This window comes from Peromyscus eremicus, chromosome 20, assembly GCF_949786415.1.
Source record: "Peromyscus eremicus chromosome 20, PerEre_H2_v1, whole genome shotgun sequence".
Classification (NCBI taxonomy): Eukaryota; Metazoa; Chordata; class Mammalia; order Rodentia; family Cricetidae; genus Peromyscus; species Peromyscus eremicus.
In genome coordinates this window covers 64742002-64764765 of record NC_081436.1, presented here as the reverse complement: position 1 = coordinate 64764765, position 22764 = coordinate 64742002, and the positions used below count along the sequence as shown (strand labels likewise).

The following is a 22764-nucleotide window of genomic DNA, read 5'->3' as shown; positions in this document are numbered from 1 at the left end:
TCTGCTGTGAGTGAAGCATGTGAGTTAGTGTAAGCTGAGACATAGAAACGAGGAGAGGTCTGGATTGAGATACACCGTTGCCCTGGATGGGAAGTGGCAAAGGAGTCCCAGCACAGCGTTCTGAAGGTCCGACTCAGGAGGAGAGCCAGAGGGCACGCGAGTGCCCTCCCCATCTTCTGCCACCGTTGCCTCTTCTCGGGTTATCTGACCCTAGAAGGCAGGAGGCTGAGGCAGAAGGATCAGAAGTTCAGGACTACTCTCAGCCACATGAGAAGTTCAAGGCCGGCTTTGAGCTGCAGAAAACCCTATCTCCAAAAAAATAATAAACAAATACATTAATTATTTAATATAAGTAGCCAGAGCTTTGATATCAAGGTTGGACTTTGTCAGACACAGATGTAATTCCTTTATATTTCTTTCCTTTTTTTTACTTTTTTTAAAATGTGGGAGCAGATTTATTTGTGAGTGCTGTCTGTGTGTACACCCACATGTCAGAAGAGGACATTCTGTTCTCATTACAGATGGCTGTGAACCACCATGCGGTTTGCTGGGAATTGAACTCAGAACCCCTGAAGAGCAGCCAGTGCTCTTAACTGCCCCTCTTTACATTTCGTAACTTTTTTTTTTTTTTTTTTTTTTTGGAGACAGGGTCTCACTGTGTAGCTCTGGCTGGCTGGAGCTCACAGAGATCTACTTGCCTCTCTCTGCCTCCGGAGTATTGGGATTATAGATGTGTACCTCCATGCCCAGCTGACAATGTCTGGTTGACTTTTAAAGATAAGTGTCCTTCAACATAAAAAGAGAAACTACACACCAACTTCCCTGATGAACACAGATGTAAAAGTTCTCAGTAAAATACTTGCAAAGTGAATTCAACAACACATAAAAATATTGTATATCACCATCAAGTAGGTTTCAAGCTAAAGATGCAAGAGCGGTTCATCATATGCAAACCAGTAAATTACATCTCTGAAGATGTAGACAAATTAAATATCACTTCAAAATAAAAGCTCCAAAGAAACTAGGAACAGAAGGATTGTACCTCAACATAATAAAAGCTCTAGCTATCAAACCTATAGCCAATGTTATATAAATGGAGAAAACCTGAGAGCATTTCCTCTAAAATTATGGACGAGACAAGGATGTGGACTCTTCACTCTTGTTTAATATAGTGCTTGAACTCTTAGACTGAAATAAAGCAAGATGAATCAATAAAATGGATATGGATAGAAAAGGAAGAAGCTGAATTACTCCCAATTTGCAAATGGTATGATTTTTTTATTAAATGACTCTAAAAGTTCTACAAAAAATGAGACCCAATAAACACTTTCGGTAAAGTAGTGGGGCACAAAATCAACACTGAAAATCAGGGCCTTGTTTTATGGACTGGAGAAATGGCTCAGCCATTAAGAGCACTGAAAGCTAGAAGACCTCAGTTCAGTTCTCAGCACCCACACGGGAGCCCACACTGGCTATAACTCCAGGTTGAGGGGATCTGACGCATTCCGGCCTCTGCAGGCACTTTGAACACACGTGGTGAATATAAATTCATGAAGGCATGCATACACATAAAAAATCTTCTAAAAATTAAAAAAAAAAAAAAAGATGTGTCCTTCACTGTTTCCAGTATAGGAGTCTCTAAGGTAATGGAGGTTAGGAAATTTTAAATGATAGCACTGTGGTCTCTTGGTGCAGGATCACTCTGTGTGCCTCGTCAGGGGCTGGGCTGGGCAAACACTGCCTGACAGGCAAGGCTTGCTGGTGCTTACGGCTGAATAATAATTATTTTGTGAAGTCCTGAGTATTCCAGTGTGTTTGAGGTTTCTCACATGTTCCACACGTTTGAAAATTGAATGAATAGTGTATAATCACTATTAAGAATGATTTAAACCCAGCAGTGGTTGTGTATACCTTTAATCGCTGCACTTGGGATGCAGACATAGGCAAATCTGTGAGTTTGAGGCCAGCCTGGTCTATAGAGTGAGTTCTGGGACAGCCAGGGCTACACAGAGAAACCCTATCTCAAAAATGGGGATGGGGGAGCACACAAAATAAATCAATAGATGAATAATGAATAAATGAATGATTTAATATCATGAGTCTAAGAAGGAACAGGAGAACAGGTATTCATTTGAATCTTTAAAAAAAAAACAACTTGTTTCAGTCGCTGTGGTGGCACATGCCTTTAATCCCAGCACTTGGGAGGCAGAGGTAGGTGGATCTTTGTAAGTTCAAGGCCAGCCTGTTCTACAGAGAGAGGTCCAGGACAGGCTCCAAAGCTACAGAGAAACCCTGTCTTGAAAAAAACCACCCCCCCCCCAAAAAAAAAAATAAAACTAAAAACAAAACAAAACAAAAAACTTGTTTCCTCTTAGCATTTATTTTCTATATGTTTTGATCCCCCTTTTAAAATAAGCTGGTTGGTGAGCTGGGCCTAGAGGTTCAGGTCCATAATCATAGCTACTCCAAAAAGGCTGAGGCAGGGAGATTGCAAGATTGGAGCTTGCCCAGGTAACTACTTAATGAGGCTTGTCTCCAAATACAAGGCTGGAAAGGAAGCTCACTGGTAGAATGCTTGCCTGGTGATGTGCAGGACTCTGGTTTTGGACCTCAGTACTACACAGGGTCGGTGGGCTGGGACACTGATTTTGTAGGTCAGAAGTTACTGTACCAGACAGGCCTTTAAGTCTTTAAGCCAAGAGAATAGAGTCAAAAGTCATTGAGATTGTTCAGTCAGTTAGTTGTGTCATTACAATTGAAAATTCTGTAAGTTAATAGAGCTATTTTGGAACTGGAGACATGGCCTAGGGTTGAAAGTTTTTACAGGGGACCTGGCTTTGGTTCCCAACATGCACATAATAGCTTCTAACCATCTATGTAACTTTTGCTCAGGTGGTCTGGTGAAGATAATCAAAACAGGGAATTGGGATTCCTCCTTGTTAGAGAGTCCATTAGGATAAAGAAAATAGAGGAATTTTTCTCACTTTGACATCTAGCTTTTAGACATTTCTGTTAAAAATATTAATCATATATATTTATCATTTATAAATTTTTCATGTTATCAAAAACATTGACAAATGGAATGGATTGGCCGGAAAATAAACATCCATCGATTCTCAGCCTCCATCGATGGTCAGCCTCGAATCCGTACATTTATCTATGTACCTTTTAAGTCATGTGGTTCCATAGTCGGCACATTCAGCACCTTGACTACATTTTGATTAATTTCTTACTTTTTGTGGTTTTCAAGACTGTTTTGGTTTTTTTTTTTGTTTGTTTTTTGGTTTTTGGTTTTTTTTTTTTTTTGGTTTTCAAGACAAGGTTTCTTTGTGTAATCTTGGCTCTAGCTGTCCTGGATCTTGCTCTATAGACCAGGCTGGCCCCAAATGCACAGAGATCCGCCTGCCTCTGCCTCCCAAGTGCTGGGATCAAAGGTGTGCGCTACCACCACCTCACTGATACAGTATGTATTTATAGCATAGATTTGCTTTTTCAGATTTTCTATACCAAAGAAAATTATTCAGACACTTGTTAAGAGTGTGAAAGACTATAATTCAAGAGGGAATCCAAAGCTGGGCGTGGTGGTACAGGCCTGTAATCCCAGGACTTGGGGAGGCTGAGGCAGGAGGGGGTATGTCTTTCAGGCCCACTAGGAGTAAATATTAGTAAGACATTGTTTCAAAAATACAAGTGATGACAGGCAGTGGTGGTGGTGGTGCACGTCTTTAATCCCAGCACTCAGGAGGCAGAGATATCTGTGAGTTCGAGGCCAGCCTGGTCTAAAAATCGAGAACCAGGACAGGCACCACAGAGAAACCCTGTCTCAGAAAACCCCCCCAAAAAAGAAAAATACAAGTGAGCTGGGTTCCTGCCCATGTCCTCTGTAGTTCACATGTGTGAAATATGAGCATAGGCAGGTCCAAAGAGATGGAAATTGGACTAGCAGAGGCCAGGAGCAGTGGAGGGGGAATGACTGTGAATGAATATTGGAGATTGGTTTTGGAAGGATGGAAATATTTTGGGCCCTGTGGTGATGGCCATGCAGCTTTATGAATGTACTAAAGCCATGAGCTTACACATGTTAATTCTTTAGCAATCCCCTCCTCTGTCTGAGTTGCCCTCCATTTGTTCCCAGAATCCCTCCCTCTCTTCCCATCTGTAATAGCTAATTATGGACTTGAGAACAAAGACAACATCCTGTTAATTTTTGCAGCTTATCATAAACTAGGTTAAACCTACTAGGTAAATGTTGTTTTAAAGCATAAAATTAGCAAGTTACAAAATCCTTCTTTGGGGTGAATTTTATATTTCAATGAGAAGTTATAAACAATCAACAAATTCAGAGTATTCGACTCTTCTGTTTGGGCGATGAAATTAGTATCTTACTGCTTGTTCCTCCCTGACCTTTCACCCTCTGCAGCCCCCAAAGCAGGGTGTAAGCCTGGGCCTTTTAGTCTTCACCATGAGGTTTGAAGGGTTTGCATTTTCTTCTGAGGAGCTACATACCATTGAGAGCTCAAATAATAATAGTTCCCTACACTTTGTGATGACTGATACTGTTTGCTTTCGTGTGCGGTGGTGCCAGCAATGTGGCCAGAAATTAGAGAAGACCTGGATGTAAAAGGAGTCTGATGAAACAAGATATGGGAACTTGAACCTAGGTAGTGAGTTAGTTGCCAGCCTTCTGAGGAGTAAACAGTCAGGAGGTGGCGGGAACAGAATTAGATGATTCGAACACAGATATTTCAGGTAGCTTTTATGTGCCTGTGCTGTCTCCGTGACTAATTGAGTCCAGGAAACATTTTCTAATTGCCTCTTGTACCTGTGGTATAGCTTTTCTTAGGATCCTTTTCAAATTAGAACTGCATAATTAAAGCAGGAATTTAATTTAGGAAATAATTTGATATAGTGTGCTCTGATGTTGAGGTGGGGAGGCTACTATGCAAAGAGTAGTCCTGGCATTGGCCAGAGCTGTTATTGATCATAGAATCCCGTTATTAGATTAGGGTCAACTGTTGGATGGCTTGTGCTTGGGATTGAACCCACGGCCTTGTTCACATTAGGCAAGCACTCTACTACTGAGCTGTCCTGTGAGTCCTAGGGAGGAATGCACTTTGATTCCTCAGAGTGACTCTTATTTACTGTTGATACTGTATTATTTCTGTGGGTTGGTAGATGTGCTGGATTACTGGAAATGGTATGTAGCCCATTTTCATCTTACCTGCTCTGTGTTATGATTTACAATTCGGGTCTACGTAAGCTTCTTCAAGTGCTTGGGATATAGCCAGTTTGTGCAGAATAGTTGGAAGAAGTACTTACAGAAATAGGGTTTCCAAAATTTCCCCATCATTAACTTATGTGAGTGCTCATAGTATACTTCATTTCATGGCTTTTATTTTTACCTTTTAAATTTCCTTGGGTTTATGTTCTTTGATAAAGATGTAAATTACGAAGTTTGAACCTATGACTCTCATCAAGGGGATGGCTGGAGTATGCCTCCCCATAGGATGCACCACTGTTCTTACTAAGGTTTGTATAGTGTATATTAATATTTTTATTTCTTGAATAAAGCTTTTTAGTTTACTTTCCTGTCTGAATACTTATTATTTGTTACTCTAAAGATCTTGGAAATAGTCAAAGAATATCCTATAATGGGCTGTGTGGTGATAATGTGTCCCCCCAATATATTATGTACCCTAATAAACTTATCTGGGGTCAGAGAACAGAACAACCACTAGATAGACATAGAAGCCAGAAAATGGTGGCACACACACCTTTAATCCTAGCATTCAGGAGGCAGACATCCATCTGGATCTCTGTGAGTCCAAAGCCACACTGGAAACAGCCAGACATGGTGACTCACGTCTTTAATCTCAGGAAGTGATGGCAGGAAGCAAAAAGGTATATAAGGCGTGAGGACTAGGAACTAGAGTCTTGTTAAGCTTTGAGGCTTTTAGCAGCAGTTCAGCTGAGATCCATTCGGGTGAGGACTCAGAGGCTTTCAGTCTGAGAAACAAGATCTGCTGAGGAATTGGCAAGTTAAGGTTGGCTGTGGCTTTTTGTACTGTTTTTCTGATCTTCCAGCATTCACCCCAATATCTGGCTCCGGGTTTGTTTTTATTAATAAGATCTTTTTAGATTCGTCCTACATCTGGCACCCAACTTGTCGGGTACTAATTCTCGAGAAAGCCTTTTACCTGTGGCCTTGCAGTCCCCAGCTCAGACCCGAGCTGCACTCGGCCGGTTGTGGTAGCGCACGCTAGTAGGATTTGCTGAAGGAGGCAGAGGCAGGAGGATCCCGAGTTTGAGGCCAGCCTAGGAGGCTTGCTGAGAAGCTGCAGCCGGGGCTGAGCCACAAACAGTGGCGGTGGGACCATGGAGACAGCGGCTGCTGCTCCCAGTTGCCAGCTTCTTCTCATCGTGTTGATGGTGGCAGCAATGCTGTTACTGGGGATGAAAGGTTTACCACTGCTTGTTCGGAGAACACTTGCCAGGACCATCCTGTTACAAGAAAGCATCGACAAAGGTCAGTTTGGAGAAGTTTGGCAAGGCAAGTGGCAGGGAGAAGAAATTGCTGTGAAGATATTCTCTTCTAGGGAAGAACGTTCGTGGTTCTGAGAAAAAGACATTTATCAGACTGATTGCTCCAAACCACAGAGGAGGCACCAAAAAAAAGAAAAGAAAAGAAAAGAAAAAAATCTGCAGGGAACCATGACCATGCCTAACAGCAACTTTGAAATCTTCAAAGGATGATGGGATCCCACAATGATGATTTCACGTGAACTATGATAAAGCCATTAAGCTGATTAGCACCACCTAAAGATCTGCTTTGGACTACAAACAGCTCAGGACCATTTAGAGATGGCTAGCTGAGATGATCCAGCCTCATAGACTACTCAACTTGAGATAAGCCCTGCACTTTCCCATTATGCAGAGACTGGACAACAAATGATACAGCTAACTCTTCCAGGACTTGACACTGAACCCAAAATTTTCTTTTTAGGATTCCCTAAAGATGCCCTCACCCTCAGACAGCAGGAAGTAATTTTAAGAACACAACGCCCACATTCCCAAGAGGTGGGGTGGGTGGTTTTGGTCGTTCAGTGGCTTATGGATAATTGTCATTGTTTATGATGGTTGGTTACAAATTGTTAATTTTTTTTTTTAAGATTTATTTATTGATTATGTATACAGTATTCTGCCTGCATGTGTCCCTGCAGGCCAGAAGAGGGCACCAGATCTCAATACAGATGGTTGTGAGCCACCATGTGGTTGCTGGGAATTGAACTCAGGACCTCTGGAAGAGCAGTCAGTGCTCTTAACCTCTGAGCCATCTCTCCAGCCCCACAAATTGTTAATTGTTAATGGTAAAAAAAAAAAAAAAAAAAAGCTAAACAAAGGAGATTAGATACAGGGTTCTTGTTTTTTTTAAAAAAAAAAGAGAGAAAAGAGGATATAGAAAAGGGTAGATCATTGAATCTACTCTGAAAAAAAAGGGAAGATAGAGGTTGGGGGATTTAGCTCAGTGGTAGAGCGCTTGCCTAGCAAGCTCAAGGCCCTGGGTTCAGTCCTCAGCTCTTAAAAAAAAAAAGGGAAGATATAGAAATGATAAGATAAAAGGTAGAATTTTGGATCTACTCAGGATATGATAAGATGAAAAGGGAGATTATTGAATCTTTTTTTTTTTTTTTTTCCTTTGAGACAGGGTTTCTCTGTGTAGTTTTGGTGCCTGTCCTGGATCTCACTCTGTAGACCAGACTGGCCTCCAATTCAGAGAGATCCGCCTGGCTCTGCCTCCTGAGTTCTGGGATTAAAGGCACTGCCCAAAACTATTTTTTCTTATTAAATATACAGAAGGTCTCCCCTCCCCTTTCTCCTCCTCTTCCTTCCCTGCTTTCCCTCTCCTCTCCCTCTCCTCCCCCTCCCCTCTCCCCCCTCTCCTCACAGTTCAGAGCAGCTCAGCAGGGGGACTGATGATGTGCTCTAGGGGCCTTTCTCCTATTTTTGCCTTGGGAACCTCAGCATGGGGGGGGGGGGGCTTCTCGATCCAATGAAATCGGCAATCAAGATTAACCACTATGGCAGATTTAGTCACAGGCCAGCCTTTTGGTGCACAGGATCTCAGAAGCCCTCATTTTATACTCTGTTCAGTAAGAACAGCATCTACCTCAGCTGGGAAGGATACTGCAGTGCCCTCAGCGTTAGGACTTAGTGGCATGGCTGCACCATATGCTACAAGCTTCCTGGATAAAGAAGTGTCCGGCTAGTACCTTCAGGGACCGTTCCAGACCAGTTGTGCAGTAAGAGTATGTGAGCGTTTTTTTTTTGTTTTGTTTTTTTTTTTTTTTTTGGTTTTTCGAGACAGGGTTTCTCTGTGTAGCTTTGCGACTTTCCTGGAACTCACTTGGTAGCCCAGGCTGGCCTCGAACTCACAGAGATCCGCCTGGCTCTGCCTCCCGAGTGCTGGGATTAAAGGCGTGCGCCACCACCGCCCGGCCGAGCGTGTTGTTTTTTAGTAGCCATGTTATGAAAAGCAACAGGAAAACAAGATTAGTTGCAATGATTGTAATCAGTATAAATGCCATTAATAAGGTATTTTATACCCCCAGAACTGAGTCTGGAGCTTCTCATTGTGTGTGCCCAGTGCCCACATGTTGCTGCTAGAGGGCCATTCCTCTCACCTGGATGATAGTGGTAGCAAACGATGTAGTGTCCTCTTACCTGAAGAGAAATCAGCAACCACCAGAAACAATTAGAATAAGATTGATAATTCCACGTGGGGAGGCTATACCAGCTGGGATGAATGCTTGGGGAAGCTTTCCAAAGAGGTGATTTTGCCTGGGACCTACGCCAGTGAGAAGGGAATCTGATCATACAAATAGTGAAGGAGACAGCAGGCGTGAGGCCTAATGGATACTGATGTTTGAACATGGTTATGTGATGTAGCTGGCCCAACTGGGGGAGTGAGGTGAGAGGTGGAATCACTTGACTTTGGACATTAGGGTCTTGAAAAGAAACTGAGATTTTTAATTTTAAACGAATGAGTAAGGTATGAAAAGTTTTATATGCATGAGTGTATAAGATGCAAATAGATACCTGTGTGAGTATAGGATGACCGACGACGATGAGTATTTATAGTTAGTGGACCAGAGGCCAACTTTGGTATCTGTAACCAGTATCTCTGCAGCAAACGATACAGTCGCTTAGGGTTTAGGGAGAACATCTGGGCACTTGTTAGCTCTGATGGTTGATGCAGCATAAAGTTTTCACCCGTGGTTGGTTTATAACCAAAATAACTTTGAAGAGAAACTCAGTGTACTCAGTAGCGGATCTGATTGTGTCTGCCCCCTTTGACCTTTCCCCAGATATGTGCATTGCTATCGCAATCTCGCTCCTCATGATCCTGATATGTGCAATGGCTACTTACGGAGCATACAAGGTAAGTGGCTGCAGTGACATGCCAGACCTTTCTTTAGGCCCTTCCACCAAGGCGGTGGTTCTCAACCTTCCTAATGCTGCAATCCTTGTGGGATTGCAGTTCCTCAGGCTGTGGTGACCCCCAACCATAAAATTGTTTTCACTGCTAGTTTAGAACTAATTTGCTACTGTGACGAATCATGATATAAATATCTGTGTTTTCTGATGGTCTTAGGCGACCTCTATGAAAGGATCATTTGACCCCCACAGGGGTCACGACCCACAGGTTGAGAACTACTGCATTAGAGTAGCCTGTGGGATTGCCTATTCAGAGTGTGGGGTTATTCACAGTTTTCTGCGAGAATCTTTAGAAATCTCTAATACCTCGTGGTACTAGGAAAGCTGGGGAAACAACGTTATCATGAACACTGGCCATTTTTGCCTGACTGCCCCAGCTTGGCGTACTAGTTGCTGTCATGGCTTAATGAGTGCCAGTCCCAGGTCCCTTCAGATTGGTGGACTAAAGTCCAGTTATATCCAACACGTTAACATTCCGTTTTCCTTGTGTTTAGCAACACGCTGCGTGGATCATCCCATTCTTCTGTTACCAGATCTTCGATTTTGCCCTGAATACCTTGGTTGCGATCACTGTGCTTGTCTATCCAAACTCCATTCAGGAGTACATACGGCAGCTGGTAGGTGGCCCTCCCACAGCTCTCTGCCCCTTGTCCTGAGAGGTCTGCCTGAGTCAAGGACAGAGCATTATCGGGACATATGTTAAGTAGATTTTAAACTTGCACTGGAGTGGCTGGTCAGATCGCCGACTGTTTTCTGAAAGCTGGGAGTTCTGACTGCTAGGGTGCTTTTGGGACACTGTAACCATCACGACTTCCCCGAACACGGGAGATGAGGCAGTGAGGGCAGCAGTGGCGTTCACGTGCCCCCCGAGAGTCTCTGTGCGGATTGCTCAGGTATCAGCAGCGGGTAGCATTTCTCCCCTGTTGGCACGGGGAGACAGGAAGCTGCTGTGCAGTGGTTCTCAGACTGGTTCCCCATAGACTGGTCTCTCCACATGTCTGTCATTTGAGGACTAGATTCCTGGTAAGTCCTTTATGGACACGTGAGTCAATGTTGGTGGCTGGGTATCCAGGAGCTTCTTATGTCATCAGATGGAATAATTCTGGGCCCTTGCACTTTTTAATCATGGGTTTTTAAATTGTGAAATGTGTCTGAAAGTGCAGTGTCTTTAAATTGTTTTTTTTCGAGGGGGGTGGTGGTTTCGAGACAGAGTTTCTCTGTGACATTGAAATAATACCCTGGATTCTTCTTTGTTTTGTTTTTTAAATGGGTCCTGGGAATTAAACCGGATCCTCTGGAAGAGCAGCAAGTGCCCATAACCACTGAGCCATCTTGCCAGACCCTTAAAATTGTTTTAAATGGCAAGATGTTCTTCGTTCTTTTTTTTTTGGCTTTTGAGACAGGATTTCTCTGGGTAGCCCTGGCTGTCCTGGAACTCATCAACTATATAGACCAGGCTGGCCTTGAACTCAGATATCTGCCTGCCTCTGCCTCCTAAGAGCTGGGATTAAAGGCTAAGATATTTATTCTTAAAGGTTCTTTCTGTATATAATTTTTTTAATGTGGTACTATTAAACTCAGGACTCCCACATGCCAGACAAACACTTCACTACTACAGCCTCTGCTTATTTTAGAGTTCCATTTGAGATAGGGTCTTGCTGAGTTGCCTAGTTTGGCCTCCTACCTCAGCGTGGTCCCTAGGATCACAGACTACCCATGTGCTCATTTCATGGAGCCTTTGTGGTAGTCTCCGAACGCAGGCTAAGGACTAGGGTTCTTCTAGAATGAGAGGTAAAGCTGCAGGATGTGGCGGGACACTGGGAAAGGCTAGCAGGTGGGAGGGAGGGGTTGAGAGGAGAGTCGTTCATAGTCTTCCTCACGGTCATGCGAGAGCACCTGTCACTCCCAGGACAGAAGGCCCTAGTAAGCGTTTGCTCCTTAGAAGTGTCTCCATGGTCATTCCTTTTATTATTGTTTTAAGAATCGGGCCCATGCTGATAAAAAGTTCCATGTGCCAGTTTTGGGAGTTGCCTCTTATGACCCGGAACACTGGGTCTGATTAGTGGTGGGCAGGTGGAGAATTCACCTCTGTGCTGAGGGTTGGTGTTAACTCTGATGACCATCTGCTGGGCTCCTCAGATCGCTGGAAATGAGCCAGAACCGGTCTCAACAGGCTCATCACGTGTGGGCTGGACTGGAAGGTGGTAAGGACAGGTGAGGATGGCCAGCAGCAGCCCTGTGCTATTGTGTATCACATCCCTGGGCTGCAGAGATTGTCATAGAGCGCCCCATGCACAAGGCATGTAGGACGTTAGTGACTTCCTTCTGGACCCCACCTTGTTCTGCTACTCTGCATTCACTTTTGAGCCATCATGTGGTACAATGACAGTGTTGTTGGAGCTGAGAGGAATGATAATACTCTTTAAAGAAAGAAAAAGGGGGAAAAAAAAAACCAGGTGGTGGTGGTGCATACCTTTAATCCCATTAAGGTGGATCTCTGTGAGTTTGAGGTCAGCCTGGTCTTCAGAGCAATTACCACCCCCCACCCCCCCTTCCCCGGCAGGGTTTCTCCGTGTAGCTTTGCACCTTTCCTGGAACTCACTCTGTAGCCCAGGTTGGCCTCGAACTCACAGAGATCCGCCTGCCTCTGCCTTGGGTGCTGGGATTAAAGGTGTGCGCCACCACCGCCGGCTCTTTAGAGCAATTTCAAGGACAGCCAAGGCTACACAAAGAAACCCTGCCTCTAAAAACAAAACCAAACAAAAAGAGAGGTTTCACTTTTAATTTGTAATGATAAACCAAATAATACAAATGAAATATTTCAGGAAGCCAGGGGAGGTGGCAGAAGTTCAAGCTCAGGAGTTCAAGGTCATCCTTATCTACATGGTGAATTTGAGGCCAGCCTGGGTTACATGTGATCCTGTCTCAACTTCCCATTACCCTGCCAAAAAAATTCTATACTTTTTAATCGTCGTTCTGAGCTGGGCACGGTGTTGAATGCCTATAATAAGTGTGTGTGCCTTTTTATAGATGTGTGCTTTTGATTTTTTTTTTTTTTACCCTGGTAATTAGTCGTCACTGTTGACAATGTCTAGAAAGATGTGCCTTTAGCAAAGACACTCACTTCAGTAGCTTTCTCCTTGTCCTGCACAACCCTTCAGAGTATCCAGAACTTAAAGGAAATAAGAAAACACTACCCAGTCACACCAGCACTGCACCAGTAGCACAGTGATGGTGCTCCAGCGTGCAGAGGGAGAACTGCGTGGCAGGCACCTCGTGTCTCTCCCGACTCCTCCTCTGACTTTTGTTCTGTGCTGTGCAGGTCAGCGAAGAGAAAAGAGGCTGCAGAGTGTAGGCAGCAGCAGGGAGCCAGCTTCTGATAGACCGACTGCCTCGTGGCTTTGCAAAGACAGCTTTTTTTTTCCTTTGTTTTTCTGTTTTTGTTGTGTGTTTGTTTGTTTCCGGTATAGGGTTCTGAGTAGCCTTACCTGTCCTGGAACTCGTGTAGACCAGGCTGTTTCCTGAATACTGTGCAAAAAGCCTTTTATTGTTACACAAAAACCACCTTTAGCAAACTAATACCCATATACCAAAACCAAGGTCTGAAATTCCTCTAGGAAGAGCAACTCAGTGACAATCCCTGACTTAAAGAAAAGGCAGTTCAAAGCCTGGGTGCTGTCGCCCAGGACTCCATGCCAGGTGCAATGGCTCTGTGGATCTCTGTGCAGACTTTCCTTTGCTGGGGTGCCTGAGTTAGCAGCTCCTTGCTCGCTCACTGTGTTGCTGTTTCATGGGTAGAGGTGGAGAGAATTTTGTATCTGTCCTAAATAACAATCATCTGCTCTCAAGTGAGCACCCTGGGTTGCTGCCTATGGAATATGCCTTGAAAATGAATGAGATTTGCTAATGAGGCCCCTTTCCCTTTCAGCCTCCCAGTTTCCCCTACAGAGATGACATAATGTCCGTGAATCCTACGTGTTTGGTCCTTATTATTCTTCTGTTTATCAGCATTATTTTGACATTTAAGGTAAGCATGAATATTCTCCTTATGGACTAAATATTCAACGTACTCCTGAATTCGAAAGAAAGAAACAAAATAATCTGTCCCCTTGGTTTCCTAACATTATATTCTGTTGTCTGTGTGAGAGAGAAATACTGACTTGAATTGCACAGGCCAGTCAAGGAGAGATGATGGCTCAGTGGTTATATGTAATACTGCAGCGTGCAGAACGATGTTCTGTATGTTTTTAGAGTAACATCACAAAAGTTAGATGCAAGTATTTGAATAAATATCACACATACACAGTTTTTATTGTGCTATAATCCATGTCACAAAATTCAGCCATTTAGGGGTTAGGGATTTAGCTCAGTGGTAGAGTGCTTGCCTAGCAAGCACAGTGCCCTGGGTTCGGTCCTCAGCTCCAGGAGAGAGGAAAAAAAAAAAAAAATCAACCATTTAATGTATGTGGGCTGGTGAGATGGCAGCATGGTGGGGAAAGGTCCTTGCTGCAAGGCTGGTGAACTGACCCAGGTCCACTCCAGGAAGCCACAGGGTGGAGTGAAGAGAACACCCACAAAAGTCCTCTGATCACATGCACAATGTCATATGCACATAGATGTGAGTATTCGTGTGCACGCTCTCTCTCTCTCAATAAGTTATTAAAGGAAACGTGAGTCAGTGTTTTTAGTGCACTTATGAGTGTGCAGCTGTGGCTTCATGGCTGTGTACATTTAGTTTTGGATTTCCTCCCGAGATGGGGTTTCTCTGTGTAGCCCTGGCTGTCCTGGAACTTGATCTAGGCCTGCCTCTGCCTCCCACATGCTGGGGTTAAAGGTGTGTGCCACCATGCCAAGCGGCTTAGAACATTCCTACCACTTACCACCAGGCCTTCATAGTCCCCTCCACCCCTGGAAAACAAGTACATTACTTTCTGTCTCTGGATTGATGTGGACACTACATCAATACAGTTAGCTGTTTGTTGGTCTTTGTGGATGGCTTTTTTCCTCCTAGGTTGCTGCCCTATTTTGCTCTCTTACTGTGGTAAAGACCATGACCAAAAGCAACTTGGAGGAAGAAAGTGTTTATCTTCCTTACGTTCCCGGGTTGTGGTCTAGTGAGGGGAGCCAAGGTGGGAACTGAAGCAGCGATTTTCAGGAACACTGTTTACTGGCGTTCTCTATTGCTTGCTCAGCTTCCCATTTTCATACAACCCAAGACTCAGGGGTTGCACAGTGGCTTGGACCTTCCCACATCAATCATTACTTAAGAAAAAGCCCACAGGCTTATCCACAGGCCAGTCTGATGGGGGCGTTTTCTCAGCTGAGGTTCCCTCTTTCCAGGTGACCTGCTGTGTCACCAGGATGGGGTGGGGGGTGGGGGGGGGAAATGCTATACTGCTTGACATCTTTAATAGCAGTGTGTAACATTTCTCTGTTTAACCGTTTTTTTTAGTCAAAGCATTTAACATTAGGGAAGCATTTTGAAATAATTGAGTTCTAATCCAATTAAAGCTGCCTGGAGTAAGAGCACAGGGAAAGTCCCAGGTCTGACATCTCTTGTGCATCGTTTCTAGTCATTGTTCTTCTGAGTGTTCATCTTAAGTACCTCTAGATGCTTCATTCTGAAAATGGAATAAATAAGATCAGAGAGTCCTGTAGTCAGGGTACTGAGCAGGGTGGGAGAGGGCTTGAGGCTAGCCCAGGCTGTACAGCAAGTTTGACTCACCTCTTACCAAAGAACGAGTGACCAGTGACCAGTGGTTGAACAAACAGTGCACCCGTGCCAGAATACTGTCCCCAACTTCTGCAGTTTTAAATGCATTAGGTTTAGTAACGTTCACATGGGCATGTAAACAAAAACTTTACAGTGTTACTTTAGCATTGTTTTCCATCATCTGCAGTTTGAAAATTAAAAACTCGGTGACCTTTATTTGCAGGGTTACTTGATAAGCTGTGTTTGGAGCTGCTACCGATACATCAATGGCAGGAACTCCTCTGATGTCCTGGTTTATGTTACCAGCAATGACACCACGGTAGGTGTATGGGGTGTGTGTGTGTGTGTGTGTGTGTGTTTTGTTTGTTTTTTCAAAACAGGGTTTCTCTTTGCTGTCCTGGAACTCACTCTGTAGACCAGGCTGGCCTTGAACTCACAGAGATCTGCCTGCCTCTGCCTCCTGAGTGCTGGGATTAAAGGCGTGTGCCACCCACCATGCCTGGCTAAGACATGTTTATCATCTGCTTGGTCCACCACATTGTAGTTCTTTGTCAGTGTGACAGATACCTGAAAGAAATGACTTAGAAGGAGAGGGGTTCCTTGGGCTACACTTCAGACATTTCTGTCATGTGATTGGACTTGTTCCATTACCATGGACTTGTGGTGAGATAGGAGGAATATCATGGCAGCAGACTTTGTGGTGGGCAGGCCAGGAAGCAGAGAGCACTATGGAGAGGCCTCTGACTAAGCCAGGACCCCCAGTGACCTGCTTCCCTCTAAGCAAGCCCTACTTCTGAAAGTTTCCATCAGCCCCCAGTAATGGCATCAGATTATGAAACCATCAATAGGGTTACTAGTAGATTAATCCATTGGTCAGGTCAGAGCCCTTGTTATCCAGTTGCCTGAGTAATTGGATCCTCTAGCTGGGGACCAAGCCTTCAACTCATGAGTCTTAAAGGGTCCAGGGCATTTCACATTTAAACCATGACATAGATAATAATTGGACCTGGAAAACAGTAACAAAAACCAGCCAAACAAACAAACCAAAACAGTCTTGTGAGATGTCTCAGCAGTTAAGAAAGAGCACTGGCTGCTGTCCCAGGAGGCCAGGTTCATTTCCCAGCACAACATGGTACCTCACAACCCTCTAACTCCAGTTCGAGATCTGGCTTCATCCTCTCCACAGGCACCAATCATGCACACGGTACCCAGACATACATGCATCCAAAACACCAGAACACAGAAGTGTAAAATATCCAGACAACAACAAACAGTTAAGAATGGAGGTTATTCCACTGAAAACTACATGTCTTTTGATAAATTGTGTAAATGACCCTAAATGAAACTAACTGTTCTGACCTATTGTGTATCTTTAGAAAGGAAGAACACAAACTTTCTCTAAACGCAAACACATCACAGTTCATGGCTCTGATGCTCAGATTAGGCCATCCATGACCAGTTGAGCCTCATCAGAAGCTCTTCAGTATTCTTGCTTTCCAGCATGACATAGGCTCCTACATTTCCTACAGCAGATCTGTGGTCCATCATTTCTCCAAGGAGCCGTTTCTTTTTGGTGGAAAATGATATCTGGAGACCATAACGTGGACTTTAAGGATTAGAATACTCCATAATTTTAAGAACTAGGGGTTTTTTGTTTTTGTTTTTTTTTTTTTTTTTTTTTTGGTTTTTCGAGACAGAGTTTCTCTGTGTAGCTTTGCGCCTTTCCTGGAACTCGCTTTGGAGACCAGGCTGGCCTCGAACTCACAGAGATCCGCCTGCCTCTGCCTCCCGAGTGCTGGGATTAAAGGCGTGCGCCACCACCACCCGGCAGAACTAGGGGTTTGAATGTTGGCATTCTAATTTAAAAACCAAATGTGCCGATGTCTGCCCCAGAGACCTTCTAGAAGGTTGGAATGATCTAGTTTTTCATGGCACAAAGCAATATAAGTTTCTCCTTTGCCCATGTCAGTATTGGGCATCCACATCAACATAATAATGTGTCATGCCTGGCTTTCACTTCACATTAAGTATTGGGCCAGATGGCTCTTCTCCCAGGCTAAATAAATTCATGTTGACCTTTGTGGAAAGATACTGGGGCTCTCGTTAGAAAGTAAACATGCTTCTTCCTCTCCTTTTCTAAGACAATGCACATGCTGTGGTGGCTCAGCGGGGGAACAGAGAAGAGTTCTAGATAACGGAGATCATTCCTGGGGTTAACCTGCCTCCATTCCAGCCAGACCATGCTGGGAATGCCTCGGGCAGAGGGTCCCAAACGTAATGCCTTGAGGTCTGAGTGATTCGTTCGGGCCGTGGGAATAAATACCCACCTCCTGACTGCATTAAGTAGTCATGTATGCACAGTCGACAGCAGCCTGCTCAGTATGTTTCCCCTGAGAGTTTAAACTACCCCAAGGTGCCCTTTGCGTTACTGCGGCTGCCTGGCCCCAGCACTGTTGGTGCCCTAGGGAGATGCACCCTCCCCTCTAGAGCCCATGTTGGAGAAATCATGTGATGGATGCATTATGTAACTATCACATACTCTTCCTAATGCCATGAAAATGTGCTCACTGGAGAAAAAAACACATTAAAATGATAAATATGTAGATTGTAGAAACATTTTTCACATTAAATATTAGGAAATTGAAATTTTTAAAAACTTAATATATGTAGCCTTGTTTCAATAATAATCCTAAAACTCTGGTCATAGCAGTATTTTGCCAAATGTATGGAACCCAATTCCTGTGAGACCAGGGTGCTCTAAATCAGTGAGATTAATATTTAGCTAAAACAGTGCCTGAAATTCTGATTCCAGATTTTTTTTTTTAAAAAAAAAGGCATTATAGTCTTAGGTATGAGAGGAAGGTTCTTAATAATTTAAAGAGGAAATGTAAAGTTCATGGAGCTGGTTATGCTGTGCCGATTGACTAAGATTACCTTATGCGAGTTTACACTTCCGAAAGTATTTTACTCTACGAGTCTTTCTCTTGAATCTGCTTTAAAAATACACTTAAAAGTAAAAGCTTCTGTGAAGGGCAGACCATTTCCCAATAGATTCTCTGACATACTGAAGGTCAGTGAAGGCCAACCTTTGGCCACCAGAATGCTCTGAACAGCTTGGCAGTGGGGGTGACACTGTGGCGGCCCCCGTGGCTCTCAGTAACGGTGCACAGTTCCCTCTGGTTTTCTTTTCCCCTCCTCTCCCCTCCCTCTCTTCCCCTCCCCTCCTTCTCTCTTCTCCTCCCCTTTCTCCTTTCCTCCAGTTACTAGTCTGGTTTTCTTAGTATAAATTAGACATGTGACAGGCAAGTTCCTGACCAGGTTCTGTGCATTTTTCTCAACCATAGAGGGAGGAAAAGGGGGGAGGGTGATGATCAAATTGGCAACAAGAAAGATCTTTAGTTGGACTTGAGGTTCATTCATCCTCAGGAACTAGACGGTCAGCAGCATAAAACATAAACAAGTCTTCATCTTGTACGTTCTACAGAAAAGTCATAACTAATTGGCTGGACAAGTGGACAAGCTTCAGATGTGTTTTAGCCAGATTCAAGGACATCTGTTTAAATGACCCAGAGGGCCTGGGAAGCAGCAAGAGTCTTCACATGTGGGACTAGAGGAGTGAAAACTTCACTAGGTTTAGAGGTTTAAAACCATTCCTATAATTTGTTGGTTTTAAAATCTCTGGTCTGTGAAATACTCTGATGTAAAAGGGAGGTCTTATTTCCAGTGACTTTTTTAAGTGGTTCTTTTCTCTGTAGCTAAAGTTTTCCTGCCTGGCCCACAGTCAGGACAAATCTCTCTCACCTGCCAGTCCCACAGCCCCTCAGACCCAACCAAGTAAACACAGAGACTTATATTGCTTACAAACTGTATGGCCGTGGCAGGCTTCTTGCTAACTGTTCTTACAGCTTAAATTAATCCATTTCCATTAATCTATACTTTGCCACGTGGCTCGTGGCTTACCAGCATCTTCACATGCTGTTTCTCATTGTGGCAGCTGGCAGTGTCTCTCTGACTCAGCCTTCCACTTCCCAGCTTTATTCTCCTCCTTGTTTCGCCTATACTTCCTGCCTGGCCACTGGCCAATCAGTGATTTATTTATTGATCAATCAGCAACACACTTGACATACAGACCATCCCACAGCATTTCTCCTCTAAATAGTTTGTGCAAGCTGTTTAGTCCCTACCCCTACCCCTCACCCTTTTAACTTAAAAGGCCAAGACCATTGTGAGAAGTTGGTGTGGACCTGGTAACTCTGAGCTGAGCTAAGGGTGCAGCTCGGAGGTGAATTCCAGAATAGAGGGGCAGGTCTGCTCTAAGGAAGTAGCAGGGGGAGAAATGGGAGAGGGTTTGAGAGAACTTAGGAGGGGAAATGAGAGTTGGTGGTTATGGGAGTGAGTGACAGGATACTTAAGGATCTCTTCTGTATGTGACCGAAACTTTAAACCACTTACTGAAAAGCTGGGACAGCAGCTTCAGAGTCGCCTGGCCTGGGGCCTTTGGTGCTGCACGTGTGGTCAGCTGTGAGCTCTTCTCCTGTGTTACACCTCCTTGCTCTGGAGTCGCTTCATCAGGCGTGTGGAGGTTGCTGTCTGCCAGGCACTGTACCAAGTGCTCTTCTCAGCCCTACAGCACATGTGGAAGGGAGTCACAGTTAGTTTTCTGTCACTAAAGGTTGCTTCTTATTTATTTGTGAATGTTCAAATACTGTTTCATTGTGACGTTTTTATACATCATTGTAATGCAGCATTGCTTTTAATAACAAAAACATTCCAGCTTCATTACCTAATAACCCGAGGATGGTTTGGTTAAATAAGGGTGTATCCACGAGGCAAAATACCTTTATTATCATTAAAATTACCATAGGCAGTATAATAACAAAAGAAAGGTTTATGATATTTCAAAATGCAATGTAGGAATGTGTGCTGTGGTCCTGAGGAAATAAAGCTGGCAGACGGGTTAGGCTATAACAGAAAATTACTGGGTTTGAGGGTAGATGTTATAGAGATATTTCTCCCTTCCCATTAGCGCAAGGTGGGGAAGCTGGGAACAGATAATGTGGAGGCTTGAGGTACTGGGCAGCTCTCCATTTCCTGCCTGAAACTGTGGCTGGAGCTTGAGCCCAGGTGAGACTGGAGCCCTAGAATGATGTAGGACCTGGGAGGGAGATGTGTGCAGTAGGGGGTATATTCTGGCTGGGAAAGAACGGCTGAGCTTTCTCCCACAGGGTTACTGTGGTATTAGCTCACAGTGCCCTCCTCTTTTCTCAGTATGCAAGTGCATGGAACCATTTTTATTCTCGGTTCAGGTTGCCATGTTATTTTGGAGTTTCTAGCCTTTGCATTTTACCTGTGGGAACTTTTGGAACCAATCTGAAAGATCTGAAGTATGAATTCTGTGTTGTGAGTACATTCTATGAAAGGGTTTGGTTTTTCTGTGTACAGGAAGAAAGAGCTGGGGAGATGGCTCAGTGGTTAACTACCTGCCATGCAGGCATGCTCATTTACAGTAACACTCTTTTGGAGTGTGGGGAGGTGGTATTCAGGGACAGTCTGTGTATCCTCAGCTGTCCTCAACTGGCTGTGTAGCTGTGCCCAGGAAGCATGGGAGTAAGTGGGTATGAGCCAGACGTTGGGCTTCATGAGGCCCAGACGGGAGTGGTGCTGAATGAGAAAAGCGCTCATTTCCCCAGTGTGTATGCTTGTTTCTTAAGGGGACCTCATGACGTGCTCACTCGAGTTCCTCGGGTGTTTTAGGTGCTTCTAGGCTGTGTTATCGTGTGAAGCTTGGGTTCCACAGGATTTGGGGATCTTTCCTGTGAAAACCTGTTACCTCAGAACTAATAACATCAGATAGCATGCCACTTTCCAGTTGCTTTGCTTAGTATCTAGACTGCCCATGCTCAGTCCCCATTGTCCATCCAAATGTTGAAAGTCCCTTTTCTGGCAAGTGAGGCTTGTTCTTCAGTTGGCTGCAGAAACTCAGGCAAATGCACTACTTACCTGGTCAAGCTACCTAGGAAAAAGCATTGGAGCTCTATCGGTTAACAGTTAAGACAGTGCCCCTCAGAAATGCCTGTAGGCCAGTATGATCTGGCCAATCTCTCATTGACTCTTAGGTAGTTTGGTTGTGTCTGGTTGATAATTAGTCTCTATTTTAACATTTTGTGATATTCTTTTGAGACTGTCTGAAGTCATGTGTAGCTTATACACATTACCCTGAAACTACAGAATTATAGATAAATCTATACTGGCCAAATTCAAATATATGGTTCATGTCCAGCCCTAACTCTGGTGCTTAAACATTGTCTAGTTTTACCAGAATAGGTGGATATTAGACAACAGTGTTTCTGTCTACAACAGCGTGCATGTTACATGGTGGTCCCATCACTGTATTGCTTGGGTGATAACGTAGCCATCTTAGTTACATAAATACCCTCCAGGATGTTCCCATCTGATGGAATTACCTGATGGTGTATTTCTTGGAATGTAGCCCCACTGTTGCATGAAGCACAGCTGTAGCTCTTTCCCCGGACATTTCATCATTTATTGACTGAAGTGAATTTGTTTTCCAGATTTTATTTATTATATGTATAGTGAGTGTTATGTGTGAGCACATTTACAGGCGAGAGGTTGGCATTGGGTGTCTTCCTCAGCAGGCACTTACCAACTGAGCCAGCTGCCCCCAGGAGAGGGGGTGTGGAGAGAAAAAGGGTGTGTGGGGAACTCGTTGGACCTCATATAAAGTGGCCCACGGTTGCGTGTGCTTGCCCCTTCTCGCTCGGCCATTAGCTTCTGATTGCCAGCAGCAAGTGTACATCAGAGTAGGATACGTTCTTGGTGTGCTTGGCCTTTTTTGATGGTTCATTGTGAATGGTTATTTTTTTAAAAAACCATTTAAATGCCAAGTGATAAAGATGTCAAAATAATCACATTTTTTAAATTATGTCATGGCATCCTAGTTGGCAAATTTTGTGTTAATCATATTAGAGTTAATTTCTCCCAATGTCCAAGTACTTCATCCACCTTGTAGAAAAGGAGTGTGGTTGCATCCTCAGCGTTAACAGACCATAATAGAAACAGAATGGTGGTCCTCACTTCACCATCCTGCCTTGCAGTCAGGACCAGGTTTCCAGCATCATTTAGGTGAGATGATGCAGAGCCTCTGAGAATTTAAAGTAGCGCATCTAGAGAACTTTCAAAAGCAAGAGACATCACGTCAAGAATATTTCACAGCCAACATGGGCCAGCGAAACCGTGTCTGTCACCAGCGCCAGTGAGGGAGATTATTCAGGCCGCTTGGCTTCCGATTATAAGTGGAAGTCAGTAGAGTATTTCAGAGTACTGAGTCACAGTGAAATACCAAAGTGTGAAAGTTTTATTTTGACAGAACATGATTGTGCCTCCCCGGAAAGAAAATGTTGTGTTCAATTTGTGAGCATTTTGGAGAAATTTAGCTTGAATGTTTCCTTTTGTGAGAAAGGAAAGAGACAAAGCTGGATGTGCGAACTGCCCCGGGATGTGCGCCCCGTAAGAACTCTCCGAAGACAGTGATGGGT

The 22764-nt window shown here is 44.1% G+C and overlaps 1 protein-coding gene across 1 annotated transcript in view; it reads left to right on the top strand.

Moving 5' to 3' along the window:
• The window catches only part of Laptm4b (lysosomal protein transmembrane 4 beta), a 60281-nt gene that overhangs the window by 34422 nt on the left and 3095 nt on the right, over positions 1–22764 (top strand). The window contains exons 3-6 of the mRNA XM_059247666.1: positions 9366–9439; positions 9990–10112; positions 13424–13522; positions 15432–15527. Of these exons, the coding sequence (XP_059103649.1) occupies positions 9366–9439; positions 9990–10112; positions 13424–13522; positions 15432–15527 (392 nt within the window). The remainder of the gene's footprint in view (positions 1–9365; positions 9440–9989; positions 10113–13423; positions 13523–15431; positions 15528–22764) is intronic.